We start from the raw sequence: 22812 nt of genomic DNA on the forward strand, positions 1-22812 counted from the left end.
ATCTAATACCTTTTCTATCACACTATACTTAGTTTTTCTAAAGTCTCCTTCTTGCCACCCACCCCTTTTAGTAATTAACAAAAAGTTCCCTTCTTATTTATGCATGGAGCTTCCCTCCACCCCTAACTCCAAACTTCCTTTTCCTTGAATTTTGTTATTTCATTAAGAAGATGGTCTTTTTCACTTCTCTCTATCTCTTCATTCCTTTCATGTAAATGCTTTTGTGAAAAAGACTTGACATTGTCTGAGTTGCTTCATGGAACTCTTCACCTCCTCATTTCTTAAAGTATAGACGAGGGGATTCAGCAAAGGGGTGACAACCGTGTAGAACACAGCCACCACCTTGTCAGTAGAGAAGCTACCATCTGGTCTTGTGTAGAGGAAGATACAGGGTCCAAAGAAGAGGACCACCACAATGAAGTGAGCTGTGCAGGTGGAGAGTGCCTTCCGGCGTCCTTCAGCTGACTGCTTCCGGAGAGACACCAGGATAACTGTGTAGGAAGTCACTAAAGCTAGAAAGCAAACAAGGGAGATGGTTCCACTGTTGGACACAACAAGTGCCCCTGTGAGGTAGGTATCTGTACATGCCAGTTTTATGACAGATGGCACATCACAGAAGTAGCTATCAATGACGTTGGGGCCACAGTAGGGCAGTTGGGTAGTCAGAAAGGTTTGCACAAGAGAATGGATAGTGCCTCCCAGCCAAAGGGCAAAGACAAGCTGCACGCACACCTGCATGTTCATCACTGTGGAGTAGTGTAAAGGGGTACAGATGGCCACATAACGGTCATAAGCCATGATAGTCAGCAGAAAGATCTCCGCACAGGCAAAGAGGTGTAGAAAGAAGAGCTGTGCAATGCATGCATCAAAAGAGATGGTCTTTCTCTCCAATAGTAAGCCCTCCAACATCTTGGGGACTGTAACAGATGAGTGGCAGATATCAATAAAGGACAAGTTGCTGAGGAAGAAATACATGGGAGTGTGGAGACGTGGGGTGAACATGATAGTGACTACTATGAGGATGTTCCCAAATAAGGTCAGCAGATAGGTAGTTGAGAATGCCACCAAAAATAACATCTCTAACATCCAATTATCAGTGAGTCCCAAGAAGACAAATTTGGTCACTCTGGTTTGGTTGAAACCCTCCATTCAGTAAGACTTTCAAGAGTCCCTGGAAGACAAGAAGAGTTGATTATGAAAATAGCCCACATTTATGTGACTAACTTTTAAAAACCTAGATATAGAATTTCATTACTATTGATAAAAAAGCAATTAGAAGATTCCTTCCATCAATACATATCATCAAAAGTTCTGCACATTATAGTCTTAGAGAGTTGCTTGAGGCAACAAGAGGTCAAATGACTTGCCCAGGCTCTCATAACCACTATATGTCAGAAGTATGACTAGAAACCAAAGAAAATGATTCCTTAAAAATTAAAATTGAACAAGTAGAAACTAATGACTTTATGATTCATCAAGATACAATAAAACAAAATCAAAACAGTTTTAAAAAAAAGAAGAAAATGTGAAATTTCTCATTGAAAAAAAACCTCTCAGGAACATCATAACCAAATTTGAGAGCTCACAGATTAAGGAGAAAGTATTACAAGAATTGCAAGAATTGCAAAAATTGCAAAAAGTCAAAAACAACTCAGATATCATGGAGTTACAGTCAGGATTACACAGAATTTGGCAGCTTCCACATTAAAAAACTGGAGGGCTTCAAATTTGATATACCAGAAGGTAAAGGAGTTAGGATTATAACCAAGAATCACCTGTCCAGCAACATTGAATATAATCTTTTTGGAGGGGGAATGGATATTTAATGAAATAGAGAACTTTCAAGCATTTCTAGTTAAAAGAGCAGAACTGAATTTAAAAAGTGACCTCCAAATACAAGACTGAAGGGATACAAAAAAAGATAAAAAAGAAGAAAGAGAAAATATGAGAAATTTAATAAGGTTAAATTGTTTATATTTCTATATGATGAGATAATATTTGTAACTCTTAACAACTGTGTAATTAATTATAAGATCAATTAGAAGGAGTATATGTAGACAGAGGGTATAGAAATAAGATGACTTTGATGGGATTATAACCCAAAAATCAAAATAAATAGGTGAGAAGGAAAATTACACTGGAAGAAGGAGGGGGGAGATTGAATGGAGTAAATTATCCCACATAAAAGAGACATGAAATAGCTATTATAACATAAGAGGGAGAGGGGACTCATAAAAGGAAGGGCCTGTTGGGGAAGATGATGATCAAAAGTAAAACACTTGTGAGGAGAGAAAGGGTGGAGTAACAGGCAAGGAAAAACAAGCCAAAAATAGCATGGAGGGAAATACACAGTCAGTTATCATAACTCTAAATGTGAAAAGGATGAACTCACCATAAAATGGAAGGAGATAGAAGAATGGATTAAAAAACAGAATATGTTGTTTACAAGAAATATATCTGAAACAGAGAAATATACACAGGGTAAAGATAAGGGACTGGAGCAGAATCTAGTATGCTTCCACTAAAGAAAAGAAAGCAGGGTAGCAATCATGATCTCATACAAAGCAAAAGCAAAAGTAGACCTAATTAAAAGAGATAAAGAAGGTAACTATATTTTGCTAAAAGATACCAAAGATAATGAAGTCATATCAATACTAAACATATATGCAGCAAATGGTATAGCATCTAAGTTTCTGAAGGAGAAGTTGAATGAGTTACAGGCAGAAACAGATAATAAAACTATACTAGTGGGGGACCCCAACTTTCCCTTCTCAGAACTTGATAAATCTAACTAAAAATAAGCAGGAAAGAAGTTAAAGAGGTGAATAAAATTCTGAAATAGTAAGACTGAATGTGAATAGAAATGAATCTACCTTTTTCTCAGCAGTACATGGCACCTACAAAAAATTGATTGTGTATTAGAACATAAAAACCTCACAACCAAATGCAGAAAAGCAAAAATAGTAAATTCATCCTCTTCTGATCATAATGCAATAAAAATTGCGTTTGATAATAGATAATGAAAAGCAAGACTAAAAATTAATTGGAAAATAATCTAATCCTAAAAAATAAGTGGGTAAAAAATAAATCATAGAAACAGTCAACGATTTTGATAAAGAAAATGACAACAATGAGACAATATAACAAAATTTATGGGATACAGCCAAAGTGGCACTTAGGGGAAAAATTGTATCTCTAATTACTTACATCAACATAATAGAAAAAAAGCAGATCAATGAACCAGTCCTGTAACTAAAAAAAACTTGAAAAAGAACAAATTAAAACCCCCCAATTAAATACCAAATTAGGAATCTTGAAAAATCAAAAGAGAGATTAATAAAATTGGAAGTAAGAAACCCATTGAACTAACAAATAAAACTAGAAGCTGGTTTTATGGGGGGAGACAATGAAATAGATAAACAATTGGTGAATTTGATTTTTAAAAAAAGGAAAGAAAAAACCAAATTACTAATATCAAAAATGAAAAGGGTGACCACCACTGATGAAGAGGAAATTAAGATAATTGTTAGGAGGTATTTTACCCAATTATATGCCAATAAATTAGACAATCTAAATGAAATGAGTAAATATCTACAAAAATATACATTACCAGATGAACAGAGGAAGATATAAAATACTTAAATAAAACAATCTTAGACAAAGAAATTAAACAAGTCATAAAAGGATGTCCATTATCAGCTCTCTTATTTAATATTGTAGTAGAAATCTTAGCCATAGCAATAAGAGGAGGAAAGGAAATTAAAGGAGTTAGAATAGGCAATGAGGAAGTAAAACTATCACTCTTTGCAGATGACATGATGTTATACTTAGAAAATCCAAGAGAATCAACAAAAAACTACTTGAAATTATTAAAAATTTAGTTGCCAGATACAAGATAAGCTCACATAAATCACCAGTGTGTATGTATATTACCAACAAAGTCCAGCAGCAAGAGATAGAGAAATTCCGGTTAGAATAATCAGAAAATATAAAAGACTTGGGAGTTTGCTTGCCAAGACAAATCCAGGAACTATATGAAAACAACTATGAAACCCTTTTCATACAAATAAAGCCATATGCAGACAACTGGGAAAATATTAATTGCTCATGGGTAGGCTGAGCCAATACAATTTAAAAAACAATTCTACCTAAGTTAATCTATTTATTCAGTGCCATACCAACCAAACTATCTAAAAATATTTCTTAGAGCTAGAAAAACTAATAAAATTCATCTGGAGAACAAAAGCTCAAGGATATCATGGGAATCAATGAAAAAGTGCAAAAGAAAGTGGTCTAGCCATACCAGACCTCAAACTGTATTATAAAGTGATGATTATAAAAAAAAAAAATCTGGTACTGGCTAAGAAATAGAGTAGTGGATCAATAGAACAGATTAGGTACAAATTACATTATAATAAATGGCTAATATAATCTAGCATATGACAAACCAAAGTTTTGGAACAAAAACTCATAATTTGACAAAATCTGCTGGGGAAATTGGAAAACAGTATGGCAGAAACTACGTATAGACCAACATCTTCACCATCTACCAAGATAAGGTCAAAATGGGTACATGCTTTACACATAAAGTGTGATACCATAAGCAAATTAATAGAGTATGGAATAGCTTCTGTCAGATATGTGGATAAGAGAAGAATTTAGGACCAAAGAAGAGATAGAGATCATTATTAAATGTAAAATAGATAATTATGATTACATGAATTTTAAAAAGTTTTGCAACAAACAAAGCCAATGCGACCAAAATTATAAGGAAAGCAGAAAACTGGGGGTGGAGAGGGGGAGTTTTGTAACAAGTATCTCTGATAAAGGCTTCATTTCTCAAATATGTACAAAACTGAGTCAAATTTATAAAAATGCAAGTCATTCCCCAATTGACAAATGGTCAAAGAATATGAATAGGCAGTTTTCAAAGAAATCAAAACTACACATAGCCATATGAAAAAATGCTCTAAATAACTACTGATCAGAGAAATAAAAAATTAAAACAACTCTGAGGTACTACCTTATACCTAACAAAGAAACTAATATGACAAAAAAGGAAAATGTTGGAGGGGATGTGGAAAAACTGGAACTCTAATGCACTGTTGGTGGAGTTGTGAACTGATCAAGCCATTCTGGAGAGCAATTTGGAACTATGCCCAAAGGACTATGAAATTGTGCTAGGTCTATATCCCAAAGACACCCCCAAAAAAAGGGAAAAAGACCTATTTGTACAAAAATGTTTATAGCAGCTTTTTTTGGTGTCTAAGAATCAGAAATCAAAGGGATGCCCATCAATTGAGGAATGACTAAACAAGCTGTAATAGATGCTTGTAATGGAATAGCATTGTGCTATAAGAAATGACCAGCAGGATAATTTCATAAAAAGCTGGAAAGACTTACATGAATTGATTTATAGTGATGTGAACAGAACCAGGAGAACATTGTACATAGTAACAGCAATATTGTACAATGAAGACTAAGCTGTTCTCAGCAATGTAACGATCCAAGACAATCCCAAAGGACTAGTGATAAAGCATACTTTCTGCTTCCAGGGAAAGAACTCATATTGATTGAATAAAAACTGAAGCATGCTGTTTTTCATTTTCTTTCTTTCATTTTTTATTTTATTGTAGTCTTCTTGTTCAAAATTACTACTGTGGAAATGTTTTATATAATTGTACATGTATAACCTATATCTGATTTCTTACCATCTCAGGGAGAGGGAGGGGAGGGAAGGATGATGGGATAGAATTTGTAACTCAAAACTTTAAGTAAAAATGTTAAAAATCAGAAAAACAACAAGAAAATAACCACATTGAGAAAATGGACCATTTGTCTGTTGGGGTATAGTTACACAATTTCATTGCCCCAATTTATCTATAAAACAATAAAGTTAATTGGATAGCAAAAAAAAGAGTAGTTGTTTAAATGTTTTTTCAGTTGTGTCCAACTCATTGTGAACCCTTTTGGGATTTTCTTGGCAAAGATCCTGGAGGAATTTGTCATTTCTTTCTCCAGTTCACTTTACAGATGAGGAAACTGAGGCAAACAGGATTATTTGACTTGCCCAGGGTCACATAGTTAATAAAAACCTGAGGCCAGATTTGAACTCAGAAAGATGAATCTTCCTCATTCCAGACCCAGTGCTCCATCCTCTGTGCCACCTAGCTGCCCCAAGAAAGAAAGTTCAAAGGATGAACAGGCACCAGTCAAAAAGAAAGAAAGTGACTCTTGGGGAGAATGAAACCAAAGTCTGTAAAGAAGTTATGGAAGGATAGAGATTATGTTAGTCTAATAATATTTCCTTAGTGACCACTCTGTGTAGAGCTCTCTACTAAGCATTATGAGAAGTTTTAACAAAATAATAGGAAGCACTAGCCCTGGAAAATCATTTATTCTAACTGAGATTGATAGAGCACTTTGAGACTACAAAGCACTTGTCTCAAAACAGTGTAGTAGGTTAAATAATACTAGTTGCTTTGGGGGAAACGACATGATTTCATTAACTCCCTCCACCAACAAAGATCAGTCAATGTTCTTCAACTTACAGCCTTTAGAAGGTGGCCTGGGGCACTAAGAGGTCAAGGAATTTGTCCACGGTCCCAAAGCCAGTATGTGTCAGAGGCAGGGCCTTGAGCCATAGTATGCCTGATTCCAAGACCAATTCTCTATCCACTATGTGGCTGCCTCTCAGTAGTATAATATCCCCATTCTATAGATTAAGAAACAGAGGCTCAGGGAGGTTAAAGGATGGGTTACATAGCTATTGAGTGTCAAAATTTCAAAACAGCTCCTAGTACTGTTTCTGTCACATCACACTGGAGAGCACAAACCCATGAACAAAACTGAGGAAAGTGTATATAATAGAAACTTATCAACAAGTGTGCAGTCATGTTTGAGAGAGGGAGAGGGAGATCCTTTGTTTAAATGTTTTAGATCTGCTCCCCAGATTTTAAATTGTGCCCTTAACTTCTGGGTAGATTGTAAACCATTTTGCTACCCTCCTCCTGCCTTCCAAAGTCAGCTTCCTCCCATGTAGTTTTCTCTCATTTTCTTCTTTCCTTCTTTCCTTTTCCTATCATACTTGAAGTAGTGGATGACTTGGAGGAAGTTACAGAGAAGGTTAAGGGTTACGGTCAAGGTTTTGTGGGAAATGTCGTAGATTTTGTCCTCATCTTAGTCGCTGATTCCCATGGAGACATATCAATAAGTGCATGTTGGTAGTAACAAAGCAAAACTATTGACCATCCATATGTTACAATTCACTTACCGAAACCAGTCCATTTGGAGTTGGCATGGTACAGGGAAAAAATGGCTCTGGGGTAAGAGGATTTGGATTCACATCCTTCTCCTGGTGCTTATTACCCATGTAATCTTGGCAATATCCCTTAACCTCTCTGGGCCTCAGTTTCCTTACTTGTGAAATAAGGGAATTGGACTAGGTGGTCCCTGAACTCCCTATTGGCTCCAGATCGAAGATCCACTCACAACTGTAAACTCCTCTTGATCAATACACATATGGGCCACCCCAAGTTAAGAGAAAAACAGTTCTCATTTGCAAAGTAATGGAACTGGTGAGAAACACTCATTGCAAAGTAATTTAGTAAATTTAATAATGTGCTAAATGGGTTAACAAAGCATTATTTTCCTAATAAAATGAATGAAACAGTGCTCAATGAACTATAAAGACAATATGATGCTCTTATTAATTTGTTTTAGAACTCTTAAGGACTTGACTGACAGTTAGGAAACCCAAGTTAAAATCATGGTTCCAACACTTAACTAGCTGTTTCACCATGAGCAATTGCACTTAACCTTGGTGAGCTTCATTTTCCTCCTCTGTAATATAAGAATACTCAAACCTCATAAGAGTATTGTGAAGAAGGTTCTTGCAACCTTAAAGTACACTTTATTGTCATTCAGTTGATCAGGCGTATCTAACTCTGTGCAACCCCACGGACCATAGCAAGTCAATACTGTCCATGGGGTTTCCCTGGCAAAGTGGTGTACCACTTCCTTCCCCTAAAGCCCACTACATGGATTCATTATTGTTGCTTTCTTACTATTTTCCAATTCATCAAAGCATATTTTACTTATATGTTTTATGCAAGCTTTCCCCTGCAGATGAGCAGGTTCTATCTGCCAATTTGAAGATGGACCAACCTGTATACGAATGGACCAACATTTATTATAACAAACAAGAAAGAGGTTGTGAAAGTAATCAGAGTGACCAGAGACCAGGATAGTTTGTGTGATACATCATCCTTTCCTTGCTGTGTCCTCATCCACACAACTCTAGGGAAAGCCAAAGAGGATGGGAGACCTTTTTCTTTGTCAGCTACAATTCTCTCAACTCTTATTCCTACTATCAGTGAAGCTATGGAGGATCTGCCAAGATTTTTTCCAAATTATTATTTCATAATAATGAGGCACAATTGAGATAATGAATGTAAAGTACTTTGCAAAACTTAAAGTCATGTGCATATGTCAGTTACTACTATCACTATTACTGTCAGTTATTGTTCTGTTAATTACTTCTATTATTATTAGCCTCCAGTCACCAGGTCTCTAATCTAGTTCATTCCCTGAACCTTCTCCTCCACTCTTGCTAAATTCAAGTAATGTTTATCGCTCACTAATGAGTAGGCTGCCACCAAAAACGTATGTATAGACTTTTAAATTGAATGTGCCTTATGAGGACTTTCTCAAGTCTAGACAATCGACAAAGCAATAAATCAAGAAATGATTTGTAGTAATTGCCATTGCAAGCCAGTTGGACCCTGTCCTAGTATGCCCCTGATTTCATCTCAATTGCCTCCTAATATTCCATCCAACCTTGTGCCCCCCCATACGTTGGAGTCACAGAGCAGCCATCATTACTGTGCTTCTTTCTTAAAAGACTTAAGATAGAATCTTTCTTGGCAGAAGAGTAAGTCCAATAGACTTTTGGAGAAGAAAGATGGAGAAAGGTACAAAAGTAGGCAATCAGCACAGAATGCTTTTACTACCCTATTAAGTTAACATAGACATCGTTTAACAGACTATAAATAATCTCATTTGTGGTTTCATGTAAAATCGCTTTTTATTCTCAAAATAATCATCAGCAAAAAAAATAGATGTTTAAATACACAAAGTTTAGAAGAAGATTGTATTTTAAAAAGGTTAAAGGTAAATTTAAAAGGTTATATTTAAAATAAAGGTTAATGGAAGGCCAATTTCAGTTCAATATAAGAAAGTTTTTTTTAACAATTAATCCTCTATGAGTTCTCTTTCATTGGAGGATTTTAAGCACGAGTCAGATGATCACTTGTGCATCCTGGATGCAGAGTCAGAAGTTTGGGATCTAGTCCTGAGTCCAATACCTACTAGCGACATAAAAACCTCCCAAAACCTCAGTTTCCTCAGCTGTAAAATGGAAATAACATTATGTATACTATCTAATACTTGGAGGTTGTGAGGCTTTGTAAACCTTAAAGGGCTATATAAATGTGAACTGTTCCTGCATTTTTTTTGTTATTAAAGAGAATTCATTCATCAGACAGGAAGTTGGGGTGGATGGCTTCTGAAGTCTCCTCTACTTCTTAAAAATACATGATTCCAAGAGCAGAACAGCATTATGCTTAAAATATATTGGATCAACCTATGCAAAATTATTTTGGGGAAGAATTTATGGAATAAAATGAAATTTGGACAGTAATTTTGGAAGAGAAGGGAAACAGAATTAATGACTCAGGGTACCCATAAGAATACAGGGGGATGGGAGAGAAATGGGTCTTACAAATGTAAGCCAAGGACTGGCTAGGATGTCAGAGACTTGTAGCTTTATGCTCAGGAGGGAAATATCATCATTAGACCACTGTAAATATCCTTATCCCCATCTCAAAACTGCCCAGCTCAGAAACCCCACCTAGTCCCAGAAGGTATTCAGTCAACTGTATTTACGGAATACTCACTTAATATACTATGCCAATGAAATTCCAAGTCCAATCCCTATCTGTATTCCTAGCCCACATTTCTCTAGAGATTTATGACTTAGAAAGTTCCTTAATTTGATTTTCCTAGCAGTTCTGGGAGGAAAGTCTGCTACTCTCCTTCCTTTCTTGTCCTCTATCCTATCTTTCTAACGGAGCTCGGCGCTGTCCAGAACCAGAGGAATCTTCCTTGGACAGGAGTAACCTAAGGCTCCATCAGAGCAATGAAATTAGACAAGCTAAACACTGTGAGTTAAACCATGAGCTTCAACAACCTTCCACAGGATTTTCTCTCTGTGTTAATATGATTGTTCAGATGAATCAAAGTGTTTGCACAGCAAGGAGCTAAGGCAAGAATCCACATAAATTCATTGTGATTCCTCAATTTCTTTCTGCAAGAAAATGGGCTTAAATAAAATAATTGGAGTCATCACAGGGGCTGTGACTTATGTAGCAGCCTGGATTGTCAAATGTGGTCTAAAAAATTAATAGCAATAATGAGAAATATTCATAAAATATTTTATGGCTTCCAAAGTACATCTCACAGCAACTCTATGAGATAAGTAATTCAAGAATTATTTTTCCCATTTTCCATAAAAGAAATCTGAGACTCAGAGCACTTACTTAAGGGATTTCTCCAGGATCTCACAACTATTAAGTATCTGAGTCAGAATTAAAACTCAGGTCTTTTGGCTCCAAAGCAACAGCTCTTTATGGGATACTGTATTCAATGAGGGGGACAAAAGAGGATTATATCATGGGGCAAAATAAACAAATGAACTGTCTCACAATCCCAACACGATGGCTACCTCACATCCACAAACACAATAACACATGTAAAGTGCTTTGCAAACTTGAAAGCATTATGTAAGTGTTAGCTATTATTAAATCACATATCCTTCCCTTGGCACAGAGGGAGCACTCATTGCCTATTCCTCCCATGTCTTGAATGGCATAGCCCAATTTAGAGGAGTGATCCAGTAGACAAAGGGGGGAGTCATACAGATCAGTTATATAGAATATCTCAGACCTGGCCTTTGTATGTGCTGAAATTTAAAATATGACAAGGATAGACTTCTTCAAGGGATAGTAAATCCAATTACTGCATGCATTCAGAGAAAAAAATTCCTATAAATTATCCCAGCTAAGCAAGTGACAAAGGCAGCACTTGAACCCAGACCTAACCCCTACACTACACCAACGTACACACATGTACACATATTGACCTGTTTATAAAACACAGAAAGAATTCAAGGAATTTACATGTGATTAATGAATCTAGGGATATTTGTAGTCAAATGCTACAATGACTTTCTACTCACATTCTCCAAGTTTCTCCTAGCAATGCAAAGGGAAACAAAAGGGAGAAAACTTGAATTCAAAAGTGTATAAAGTCTGTTAGAGCTCTTTGCCTAGATTGCCATTCAAATGTTCAAAACCTAAAACTACTTCACTCTCTTTTCTAAATATACGTTATCCTCTAGGGCAGCTTGCTGATGCATTGGATAAACCACTGGGTCTAGAGCCAGAAAGACCTGAGTTAAAATATGGTCTAAGACACTTATTAGCAATGTGGTTGTGGGTGAATCAATCAACTTCTGTTTGCCTCAGTTTCCTCATCTATAGAATGGGAATTATAGTGGCACCTACCTCCCGGAGTTATTTTGAGGATCCAATGTGATAGTAATTGTGAGGCACTTACTAGTGTCTGGAATTTAGTAAGCACTATATGGATATTAGTTATCATTATTATTGTCCTGGGCAGCTAGATAAGGCAGTAGATGACTTGCTTGAGCCTGGAGTTAGAAAGAGGAGTTAATACAATAACTTTCTGTGTGACCCTGAGCAAGTTGCTTACCTGTGTTTGCCTCAGTTTCCTCTTCTATAAAATGGGGATAATAATAGGTTTGTTGTGAGGATTAGATGAAATAAAATTTGTAAAGAACTTAGCGTAGTGCTGGGCACATAGTGGGCATTGTTATCATCTTCTTCTTCTACGACACTTAAAGGTATTTAAGGTGTTCCTTGCATTATTCCCTTAAAAGAGAATTACTGTATACAGTGTGGGAGCTGCATTATATAGTATCAATAACAAGAAGACGGATTTCTAGTGAGCAGAAATACATAAACTTTGAGAGGAGTAGGAGCCCAGCAAATTGTAATTTGAAATTATTATTGCTCTGAATAATTGAAAGACAGTGTGGTATAATGGCCAGAGAGCTGGCCTTGGGACCAGGAAGACCTGGTTCAAGCCCTACCTCTAATACACAATGACCGTGTGACTCGGGGCTACTCACTCAAGCTCTCTCTGCTCCAGGTGATTCTCTAAGAATGTAAGTTACAGAGAAAGGGGAAACAGACATTAGCAAAGGAGGTCTCCTCATCTGGGAGTTCCCTGAAACTCCCAGATTCTTCTTCTTTATAAGAAGAGTCTCCTTTCAGAAAGGTTAAATAACTTGCCTGAAGTCAGAGAGGACATGGGAGAGACGAGAATTTACGTCACAAACCAGAGAAGTACTTTCTACTGCAAATATTTGGCAGGCATCCTGAGCTGCAAATACTATCTGGGCAGCACAAGTCTAACAGGTCTATAACTAGAGATCAAATTCTTCTAACTCCTCTCCCAAATACTTTCAACTCTCACACAAATTTGGCAACAGAATTTATCCCTTCCCATCTAAAGCATAAAACCCCTTTAAACTTTCAGGACTGGAGGCAATTTGCTTAGCTTGAATTTCCTTCTTTGGATAACAAAAAATAACCCTATTCATCTGCCTATTTTACATGCACCAATACCAAAGGCAAAGATGTAGCCAAGTTTGAGATCCTGGGAAGAACAACATTTTGCAAGCTTCTTTCAGAAGAACCAAGAAAACTGATTACCTGCTTCCCCCTCACCACCCACCGAAGTGAACGACAATAATTATCTGATTTTAAAGTCAGAGGAGGCAAAATAATGGAGGAAAAGAGCCCAGTGTCACTAAACCAATCAATGTAGCAGCTCTACTAAGCCCCGGTTATCTGAAAAAAAATCATTATTCCTTAATTGAGTATTTGGTTTGAGGGGCAAGAAACATTTATCTTCTCTGATTTAAATAATTGCCATTCTAACATCAGATACTTACCTTCTAGCTCCACAGTCCCTCTGATCATGCAAATTCTTCCTTTTTTTCCAATTGTTCCAGAAGCCTGAGGTGCAACGCGCATAACTTCTGTGACACCAGTTTTCCTACAGGTAAGTTTAAAAACTTAGGGATTTTTATCTGCATAATGTACAGCCTTTGACACCATTATAATTGAACTAGCTATCTTTGATTCCCTGAGGTGGTTATTAAAGTTTTCCCTTTCAAACATTATTCCAACTCACAATCTATAGCAGTCACTTCCTCAACAGCTCAACCACAGGAGGGCAAATTGCAATCAAGAAGTTGCATGGAAAAGGTCCAAGAATCCTGGGTGCCATGACTGGCAAGGCATCCCCACGTGTTTTCACAGCACTGCCTCATCTGACAGCACCTCTCACACCAGTCTCCAAGTATATTCATGAGTGAGGTCTCATTCAATTCTATTCAAAGAATTGATATGAATAACACTTCCAGAAGGTGCCAAATTGGCAACCCAAGACTCGCTTGGGCACTGAAACAATGAGACTTTCACCTCCCTAATGTGCACAAACTGCTTAGCCTATAGGATAGCCCAGCTATAGGGTAAGAGCTGAGAAAGTCCTCCTTATACTCTAGATGGTCATGGTGGAATGCGGCAGTGCATCGTAGATTTAGATTCAGAAGAGATCTGAGTTTAAATCCCACCTTTGATATGCATTGTGAACTGTGTGAAAATGCATGATGTATAATCTCTCAGAGTTGCTGGGACTGGTCTGTAGCATTAGAATAAGAGAAATTTAATTAATAAATAGACATTTATTAAGCACCTACTATGTGGCAAAGGAAGAAAAGTAAAAGGCAGTTCCAAGTATTCACAATCTAATGGCTACATGATAACAAATGCTCGTGTGTGTATTAACAAGCTATATACAGGATAAATTGGAAATAACCAACCAAGGGAAGGCATTAACAGGGATTGGAAAAGGCTTGTTGTAGAAGACAAAATTTATCAATCATTGGATTAGGCAAGTAAGAAGTCATTGCTACCATTTAGGCCTCAAATGTCATGCCTATTTTTATTGTTCCACTATCCATATAATCCTCAGTGCAAATTAGACCACAAATCAAGTGTTACTTTTAAAAGGTACACAGAGCAATGAAATAAATTTTTTTTAAAAAATCCAATGCAGGACATTTAAGATTATTAATTAGAACCAGTATTTATGAGTGAAGTACCTATTGCTGAAAGTCTCTGACAGGAATAATAACTGATAGCTATTAGTATAGCTAATAACGTATACAGTGCTTTAGGGCTTATGAAGTGTTTTATACATATTCTCTCTTTTGATCCCTACAACAACTCTGTGAGGAAGATATTATTATTATCTTCATTTTATAGGTAAGATAAACTAAGGTGCAGTTAAATAACTTGTCTATGGTCACACAACTAGTGTATCTGAGATCGGATTCCAATTCAAGTCTTCCTGAATCTTAATTCTAGTGCTCTAATCAATGTGCCATCTAGCTGACGGGATAATTAAAATTTCAAGGGACAGTGAAAACCAAATCAATTCCTCCTCCTCTTTTTCCTCCTCCTTCTCCTCTTCTTCTAGGTCTGTCTCTCTGTCTCTCACTGCCTCTCTGTCTTCTTCCTCTTTCCTCTACCTCCCACCCAGGTTTGGCATGACGCACAGACTCTGACAGTGAAGCCCTCAAAAATAGTTGTGAAAGAAAAGCATTTATTAGAAACCAGTTGTCACATATAAAGTGTACATACTTCAGCAAGTTTGTGACCTCATGAAGAAGTTTGAGCTAATAGATTTATTCATTCACTAATAGACTTGTCTTCTGACCTCTCTCATAGATACAAGATAACTCCAATATATGAAGCATTAAATCCAGCACTGTGAAAATTGCTCCATATGACTGTCAGTCTGGAAGTTTGGTTAAAAAACGGGCAAACAGGCTAAACGTATATTGTTTATTCCCTTAAAGCTAGCGGTTACAAGATCATGGAGCCAGAAAAACTTCTGACTGTCTGATACAAGAATGACCAGGCTTAAATCTGTTTTAGCACAATCCCAGAATGTCTGTGTCCCTCAGATTTATAGTCTGTATATATGTTTAACTATATCATGAGAAAGGAATTTTCTTTGTTGAATAAGTTGTAAATACAGTGAGACAAAACAATTAATAAAATAGTGTCAGTTGGAATTTATGATTCCAGGATATTTACATTTCCTCTATATAGCATATGTCTCTATGATACAAGATAAGAAAAAATTCCACCACTCTGGTTGCAGGTATCCTGTCATAAACAGGTCTTTGAAATTGCTGACACAGAAAAGGGCATTTTTAGAGCAATGCAAAGCCATCCAATTGATTAGTTCAGGCTTAGGCCCTTATTAAAGTCCAAAATTTGTATTAAATGATTATCAATTTCAAGCTTTCAGTTCTGTTGAAAAAAATAATAAAGGCCATAGTCAATGTCACAAGTTAGAGCCAAGGAATAATAATAATATTTTTTTTGAGTTTCCCTCTGTTTCTCTGAGGAAGGAAGAAAGAAGGAAGGAAAGAAGGAAGGAAGGAAGGAAGGAAGGAAGGAAGGAAGGAAGGAAGGAAGGAAGGAAGGAAGGAAGGAAGGAAGGAAAGAAGGAAGGAAGGAAGAAGAAAAAGAGAGAGGGAAAGAAAGGAAGGAAGGAAGGAAGGAAGGAAGGAAGGAAGGAAGGAAGGAAGGAAGGAAGGAAGGAAGGAAAGAAGAGAAAAAGAAGAGAAAAGAAGTATGCTTCAATCTTCATTCAAATTCCATCAGCTCTTTGGAATTGTCTTGGATCATTGTATTGCTGAGAATAGCTAAATCATTCACAATTGATCATAGTACAATATTGCTGTCACTGTGTACAACTGTCTCCTGGTTTTGCTCATTTTGCCTTACATCAATTTATGTAAGCTTTCCTAGGATTTTCCGAAACTATCCTGCTCATCATTTCTTATAGCACAATAGTATTTCATCACAATCATATACCACAACTTGTTCATCCATTCCCTAATTGATGGGCAACCCCTTGATTTTCAGGTCTTTGCTACCACAAAAAGAGCTGCTATAAATATTTTTGTACATATGGGTCTTTTTCCTTTTTTTCATCTCTTTGGGATACAGACCTAGTAGTGGTATTGCTGGGTCAAAGTCATAGTTGGAAATACTTCCAAATTGCTCTACATAATGGCTGAGTCAGTTTACAACTGCACTAACAGTGCATTAGTATCCATATTTTTCCACAACACTTTCAACATTTGTCATTTTCCTTTTCTATCACATTAGTCAATCTAATAGGTGTGAGGTGTACCTCAAAGTTGTTTTATTTGCATTTCTCTAATCAATAGTGATTTGATCATTTTTCATATTACTACTACTCTCTTTGATTTCTTTTTAACAAAATTTCCTATTTCAAATTCTTTGACTATCAATTGGAGAATGACTCATATTGTTATAAATTTGACTCAGTTCTTTATATATTTGAAAAATGAGGGTTGTAATCAGAAAATCTTGCTACAAAAATTTTTTCCCAGTTTCCCATTTCCCTTCTAATCTTGACTGCACTGGTTTTGTTTGGGCAAAACCTTTTTTATTTGATGTAATCAAAACTATCCATTTTACATCCCATAATACTCTCTACCTCCTTCTTTGCCTCATTTATGGTTTATTAAATTTATTTTTCTAAGAGGATTACTTAAGTATTCTACTTCCTCTTCTGTTAATCTGGGCAGTTTAAATTTTGACAAACATTCATTTATTTAAATTGGATTGTCAGATTTATTGGCATATAATTGGGCAAATAATTCTAGTTTTTAGTTGCTTGAATTGATATTTTTTTCTCTGTTTCATTGATATAAGAATTTAGAGATGTCAATTTTCCCCTAAGTATTGATTTGTATATATACCATAAATTTTGATGTTTTGGCATCTCATTTGTCTTTGCCTTTGATAATATTTTTTATTGTTTCTAATATTTGACCCACTCATCCTTTAGAATTCAATTGTTCAGTTTCCAATTAATTTTTAACCTATGTTTCTATGGTAACCTATGTTACCACCCCCAATACAGCCACCTCCAAGGCATGGCCTGCCCTGCTTGCACTGTGCTCCCAGGACCTGCCACCACTGAGGCAAAGCACACCTTTCCTGCCAGTGTCCTAAGTAATCTTGGACTGGAAAGTTGTTTCATTCACCTTTTGCTGGTGGATGAAACTCCAGAATTCTATTTGAGGCATTATTTTGGGATTATTTGGAAGGGAATTTGGGAGAGTTCAGCGGAGTGCTTATCTGTTTCACAGTCTTGGCTCTGCCTCTGTCTGCCATCATTCATAGAAGTGATGAGCCCATAGATACGGCACCCATCTGAAGAATATCCCCTGCCAGCCTAGTCTTTGAGTAGATAAAAATATCACTTTATAGCAAAAGGGTCATGGATTATGAAAGCAAAGAACTATTATAAAGTTAATTTTCTATGACCTCTGACTCCCTGGGTCCCACAAGACACAGATTTTATGAGTGAGGAGCATTTTATTTAAAAAATACTAAGACCACAATAGGAAGCAAGAAGCATTTCTATATGTGGGGAAGAGTTATAAGTTCCGTACTCTGACTAATGCTTTCTTCAAAGACCTACATATAAGTGGTTAACAATTATAACATTAGAATCAGCAGCAGACCCAAACCAAAGACCTCACAGGCCTAAAGGAACATGTCCCTTAATAGAAAGTGGCCAAATAGTCAATCAATTACTTGTGTCTCTTCATCTTTCCTCAAAACAAAGAGTCGGCCAACTGTACCCAAAAATGTCATGCTAATAAATTTGACCGACAGACTTACTTTTAATAGAAGTACAGCGATTTGCTTAACAAAGAGCAGAACAAAGGCAATTACTGATTTATAAAATTTAGCATAGTGCACAGCTTGTTTTTTATTTTCATGGTATAGTTGCTGACTCATCACAAAAGTTACCCATTTAGGAAACCTTTATTCAGTGGTCACTTCTTCCAGGGGTACAAATCACAGCCCATCCATGCCTTCTTATCTTGGGTGATTCTTGTCCATGACCTCCCATAAATCCTCCATAGGAGGTCTAATGTACATGTTGAAAGCTTTCATACATGTCTTTCAACCTATACTGAGTACCAGAGTAACATTAGGCTATCTATCTATTATCCTTTGCTCTTGCAAAATGACTAGTTCATCACAATTCATAAACAGACATATTCTGAATGATCTATATTAATTTCTTATTGTGCATGAGTAATTAATAGTAATATGCTGCAATCTATTTATATCCACCCTATTTGAATGATCTCCCATTTTATTTTTCAGATACTAGGATATTTTATGATTTATATTGTAAATGTAAAATAGAAAAATAAATAAATCAGAAGAATAGATTTTTCCTTTCAAAGAGAAGCTTACAATCAATAAAAGGACCACAGAACTTCTCAAATATAATCAATCCTGCTCTTGTTCTCTTATCTGTCTATATATTGCATACATCCAAGGTATATGTATGATGAATCAGCTAACTGTGATGTCCAGCAAGGTGCATATCATACCATGGAAAATAATCTTCATTCACTTGATTTTTCTTGTTTGAATTATTGGTCTTAAAATTTCTGAGAGATTTATGGTATCATTTTAGAAAACTCTATATTGTCAAAAAGTTTAACACAATTAATGAAAAATCATCACAAACTGGAGTATCTGGTGGACTTAGCTACAGGATATCATTCTTTTTTAAAAGTTTTAATGGTATGTTTTGGTTTTTCACTATAAACATTTACAGATAACCCCCACACACACACTCCATGACAGGTCTCTTGTTGAAAAGCAAAACAATTGAGTAAAAATGATAATGCAGTGATTTCATTTGAAAGTGTATGCAGCATTCCACACTTGCAGCAACCTTCATTTCTATAGAGCTGTTGTTGTTTTTTAAATCAGAAATCTATTTTCTCTCCCTCCTATCCCACTGGGAGGTGGAGGTGGGGAAGAAAAGAAAAACAAATTCCTTATAACACAAATGCATAGTCAAGCAAAATAAATTTCCTCACTGGCTATACATCAAAATAAAAATGTACGTCTTATTTTGCCCCCTAAGGTATTACCTTTTTGCCAGGAGGCAATTAGTGTTTCACCAGCGGTCCACTGGAATCATGGATAGTCACTGAATTCATCATAGTTCTTAAAGTTTTCTAAGTTGTTACAAGTCTTTACAAATTTGTTATTGTTTACATTTTTCTAGTTCTATTCATCTCATTTTTTATCAGTTTATGTCTTCAAAATATATAAAAATCTCCAAATCTTTACTAATTAGACTTTCATTCTTCCACTTAAATTCTACATAGGATATATTCCATGAAATTCTTCATCTCTGGTGAGACTTTTAATGAATCAGTATTTCTTAAGCACCATCTATGTGCCAGGCATTATGATAGGCACTGAGAATGGGAGGAAAGCAATAAGTCCTTGCCTTTCAGGGGAGCGTGTGGGTACATAAATAACTATGTGAAAAAAAAATAAAGAAATAAAAGGTAACTGGGAACTGAGGGGATAAGGGAAAAATTCACAAAGATGATACTTGAAATAAATATTAAAGGAAACAAGATCTTAACACAAGCAAGTGAGGAGGAAATACATTCTAGACGCAGACATGGGAAGTGGAGTATCAGATGTAAGGAACAAAAAGAAGGCCAGAGAAATGAGGAGTGATATAGAATAAAACTGAAAAGATAAGCTAGGGCCAGGTTGTGAAGGGATTTAGATGCCAAACAGAAGAGCTTAAATTTTATCCTAGAAGTGGTAGAAAGCCACAGAGAAGTTTATTGAGAAGAGAGATAAAATGTTACTACCTGGTCTCTCCAAACTTCCCTTAGTGGCAGCCACAGGTACATTGGCAGCAGCATGTCCCACTGGAAGTTCTCTGCTCCCAGGCAGAGGTGTCTGGGCTTCCTGCCTTGAAAGAGAAGCGGCAGGCACTGGGGGAAGGTGAAGAGCTTCCCCAAAGATGACCCCTCCAAGCCCATCCATCTGACTGCCTTTCTGGGTTACAAGGCAGGCATGACCCATATTGTTGGAGAGGTGGACAGGTCCAGCTCAAAGGTCAACAAGAAGGAAATGGTCGAGGCTGTGACAATCATGGAGATGACCTCCATGGTCATTGTGGGCATCATGGCTATGTGCAAACCCCACGAGGCCTATGGAGCTTTAAAACCATCTTTGCCGAGCACATCAGTGATGAGCGTAAGAGGTGATTCCATAATAATTGGCATAAGAAGAAGGCTTTCACCAAGTACTACAGAAAGTGGCAAGATGAGGATGGCAAAAAGCAGCTGGAGAAAGACTTGAGCAGCATGAAGAAGTACTGCCAGGTGATCCGCGTCATTGCCCACACCCAGATGTGCCTGCTCCCTCTGAGGCAGAAGAAGTCTCACCTGATGGAGATCCAGGTGAATGGCAGTAGCATGACTGAGAAACTGGACTGGGCCCGTGAGAAGCTGGAGCAGCAGGTGCCTGTGTCCACCGTGTTTGGGCAAGACGAGATGACTGATGTCATTGGGGTAAGGAAGGGCAAGGGTTACAAAGATGTCACTAGCTGCTGGCACACCAAGAAACTGCCCTGAAAAACCTACCAAGGACTGTATAAGTTGGCATGTATTGGAGCTTGGCATTCCGCCCAGCTAGCCTTCTCTGTGGCTCAAGCTGGTCAGAAGGGCTACCACCATCGCACTGAGATCAACAAAAAGATCTACAACATTGGCCAGGGCTACCAGATCAAGGACGGCAAACTGATCAAAAACAATGCATCCACAGATTATAATCTATCCGAAAAGATCATCAATCCTCTGGGAGCCTTTGTCCACTACGGTGAAGTGACCAATGACTTTATCATGCTGAAAGACTGTGTCGTTGGGACCAAGAAGCATGTCCTCACCCTGCAGAAGTCTCTGCTGGTACAGACCAAACGTCACTCCCTGGAGAAGATTGACCTGAAGTTTATCGACACCACATCCAAATTTGGCCACGTTTGGTTTCAGACTGTGGAGGAGAAGAAAGCTTTCATGGGATCACTCAAAAAGGACTGAGTCACAAAAGAAGAAGCTGCTTGATGTTTCCAGACCAGTTTGGAGCTGGTGGATTCTCGATAAATTTTTCACAATTAAAAAAAAAATGTTACTACCTCCCCATTAGGAAAATCACCTTGGCAGTTGTGTATTGAGTTGATTGGAGAGGGGAAAAACTTGGGAAACTAATTAGCAAGATATTGTAATAGTCCAGTGCTAACAGCTCCTAAACTCATCCCTAGTCTGGCAGAGAACACAGCCTTATGGCATTCAAGGAAAGATCCAGCATGACACCAATGGCCCTAAACAAGTTGTGGGAAAAAATGTTCTGAATAAAACTCAACCTGAGCTGGTGCCAAAGCCTTTCTCACCTCCCCAGCCAAGCAACAGGGAGAAAGGCCTCAAGCAGAACCTACAGCAGGTAGAAGTCCCAAAGCCCTATGACAAGAGGAAGCCTCTAAGCAAAAGCATGTATTAGAGCAACTTAAGGAAAGCAATGCAGAGTAGAACCAAGATGCAGAGTAGGAGCATAGACCTGCTCGAGCTCTCCCCACAAAGCCCTTAAAATATCTGTAAAAAACTACTCTAAAATTGTAGAACAGCAGAAACCACAAAATGACAGAGTGAAGCAGATTTCCAGTCCAAGACAACCTCGAAAGTCAGCAGTTAAAGGTCTATTCCACCAGGCTCAGAGAGAAGCACAGCCCAGCACAGGCCTTGCCAGCACAGACATGACTAGAGCAGGCTTAAGGACACTGAATCATGGGCAGCTACTGAGGTGTTCAGATTTCTCAACCCACAAACACCAAAGACAGTTTCAAAGGTCAGTAAGAAAGCTCTCTCACCTGGGTGAAAAGGGAACATGATCTGGCCCCAGCCAGATGGCAGCCACTGCCACAGTAGCTACTGCTTCTGGAGCTCTTAGTCTACAGACAGATGGTGGGGAAATAGAGCAACTGATCAGGGTCTCAGTCCTGAGTGGCAGTCCTGGGGTGAGGAGGAGTTCTGGCATGGCAGAACTAGTGGCGGCTGTGGAAAGGGAGTCCTATTTGCAGTTCCAGGGAAGAAAAGAGTGCTTGTGGTTGCTCACAGACAAGAGCACAGGCCAGGAGAGGAGTAAACACATCTCCCTTGATTATGCCACTTTGGAGGAACTGAGAACTTACAGATCCTTAGAGATATCTCAGAGAACAGTTGCATAAAACCTCTGAAGCCTAGGGTAGTGAACCCTCCATTTGATAAAGGGCTCAAAAGTCAAGTAACTCTCTGGGAAAATGCCAAAAAAAGGGGAGGGTGGGAAATAAGACTACAGAAGGTTATTTTCTTGGTGAAAAGGTATTTTCCTTTTGGATGAGTAAAATCATAGCATGCAACCAAAGGAAGACCAAAGCATACAACGGGAGAAAGACAGCAAGGTCAAGGTCCCTCCATCCAAAGACTCCAAAAAAAAATATGAAATGGTCTCAGGCCATAGAAGAGCTCAAAAAGAATTTTGAAAATCAAATAAGAAAGTGGAGGAAAAATTGGGAAGAAAAATGAGAGCAATGCAAGAAAATCATGAAAAACGAGTCAATAGCTTGCTAAAGGAGACTCAAAAAATGCTAAAGGAAATAACATCTTTAAAA

General features: G+C 37.4%; 1 protein-coding gene and 1 pseudogene across 1 annotated transcript; one reads left to right on the plus strand and one right to left on the minus strand.

Moving 5' to 3' along the window:
- Positions 1 to 207: 207 nt before the first annotated feature.
- Positions 208 to 1149, minus strand: OR4E2 (olfactory receptor family 4 subfamily E member 2). Its single transcript, XM_072624542.1, has one exon. The coding sequence runs from the start codon at positions 1147 to 1149 to the stop codon at positions 208 to 210; it is 942 nt and encodes a 313-aa protein (XP_072480643.1).
- Positions 1150 to 20027: 18878 nt separating this feature from the next.
- Positions 20028 to 21232, plus strand: LOC140513930 (large ribosomal subunit protein uL3 pseudogene; annotated as a pseudogene).
- The last annotated feature ends 1580 nt before the right edge of the window (positions 21233 to 22812 follow it).

This window comes from Notamacropus eugenii, chromosome 7 (assembly GCF_028372415.1).
Source record: "Notamacropus eugenii isolate mMacEug1 chromosome 7, mMacEug1.pri_v2, whole genome shotgun sequence".
Lineage (NCBI taxonomy): Eukaryota > Metazoa > Chordata > Mammalia > Diprotodontia > Macropodidae > Notamacropus > Notamacropus eugenii.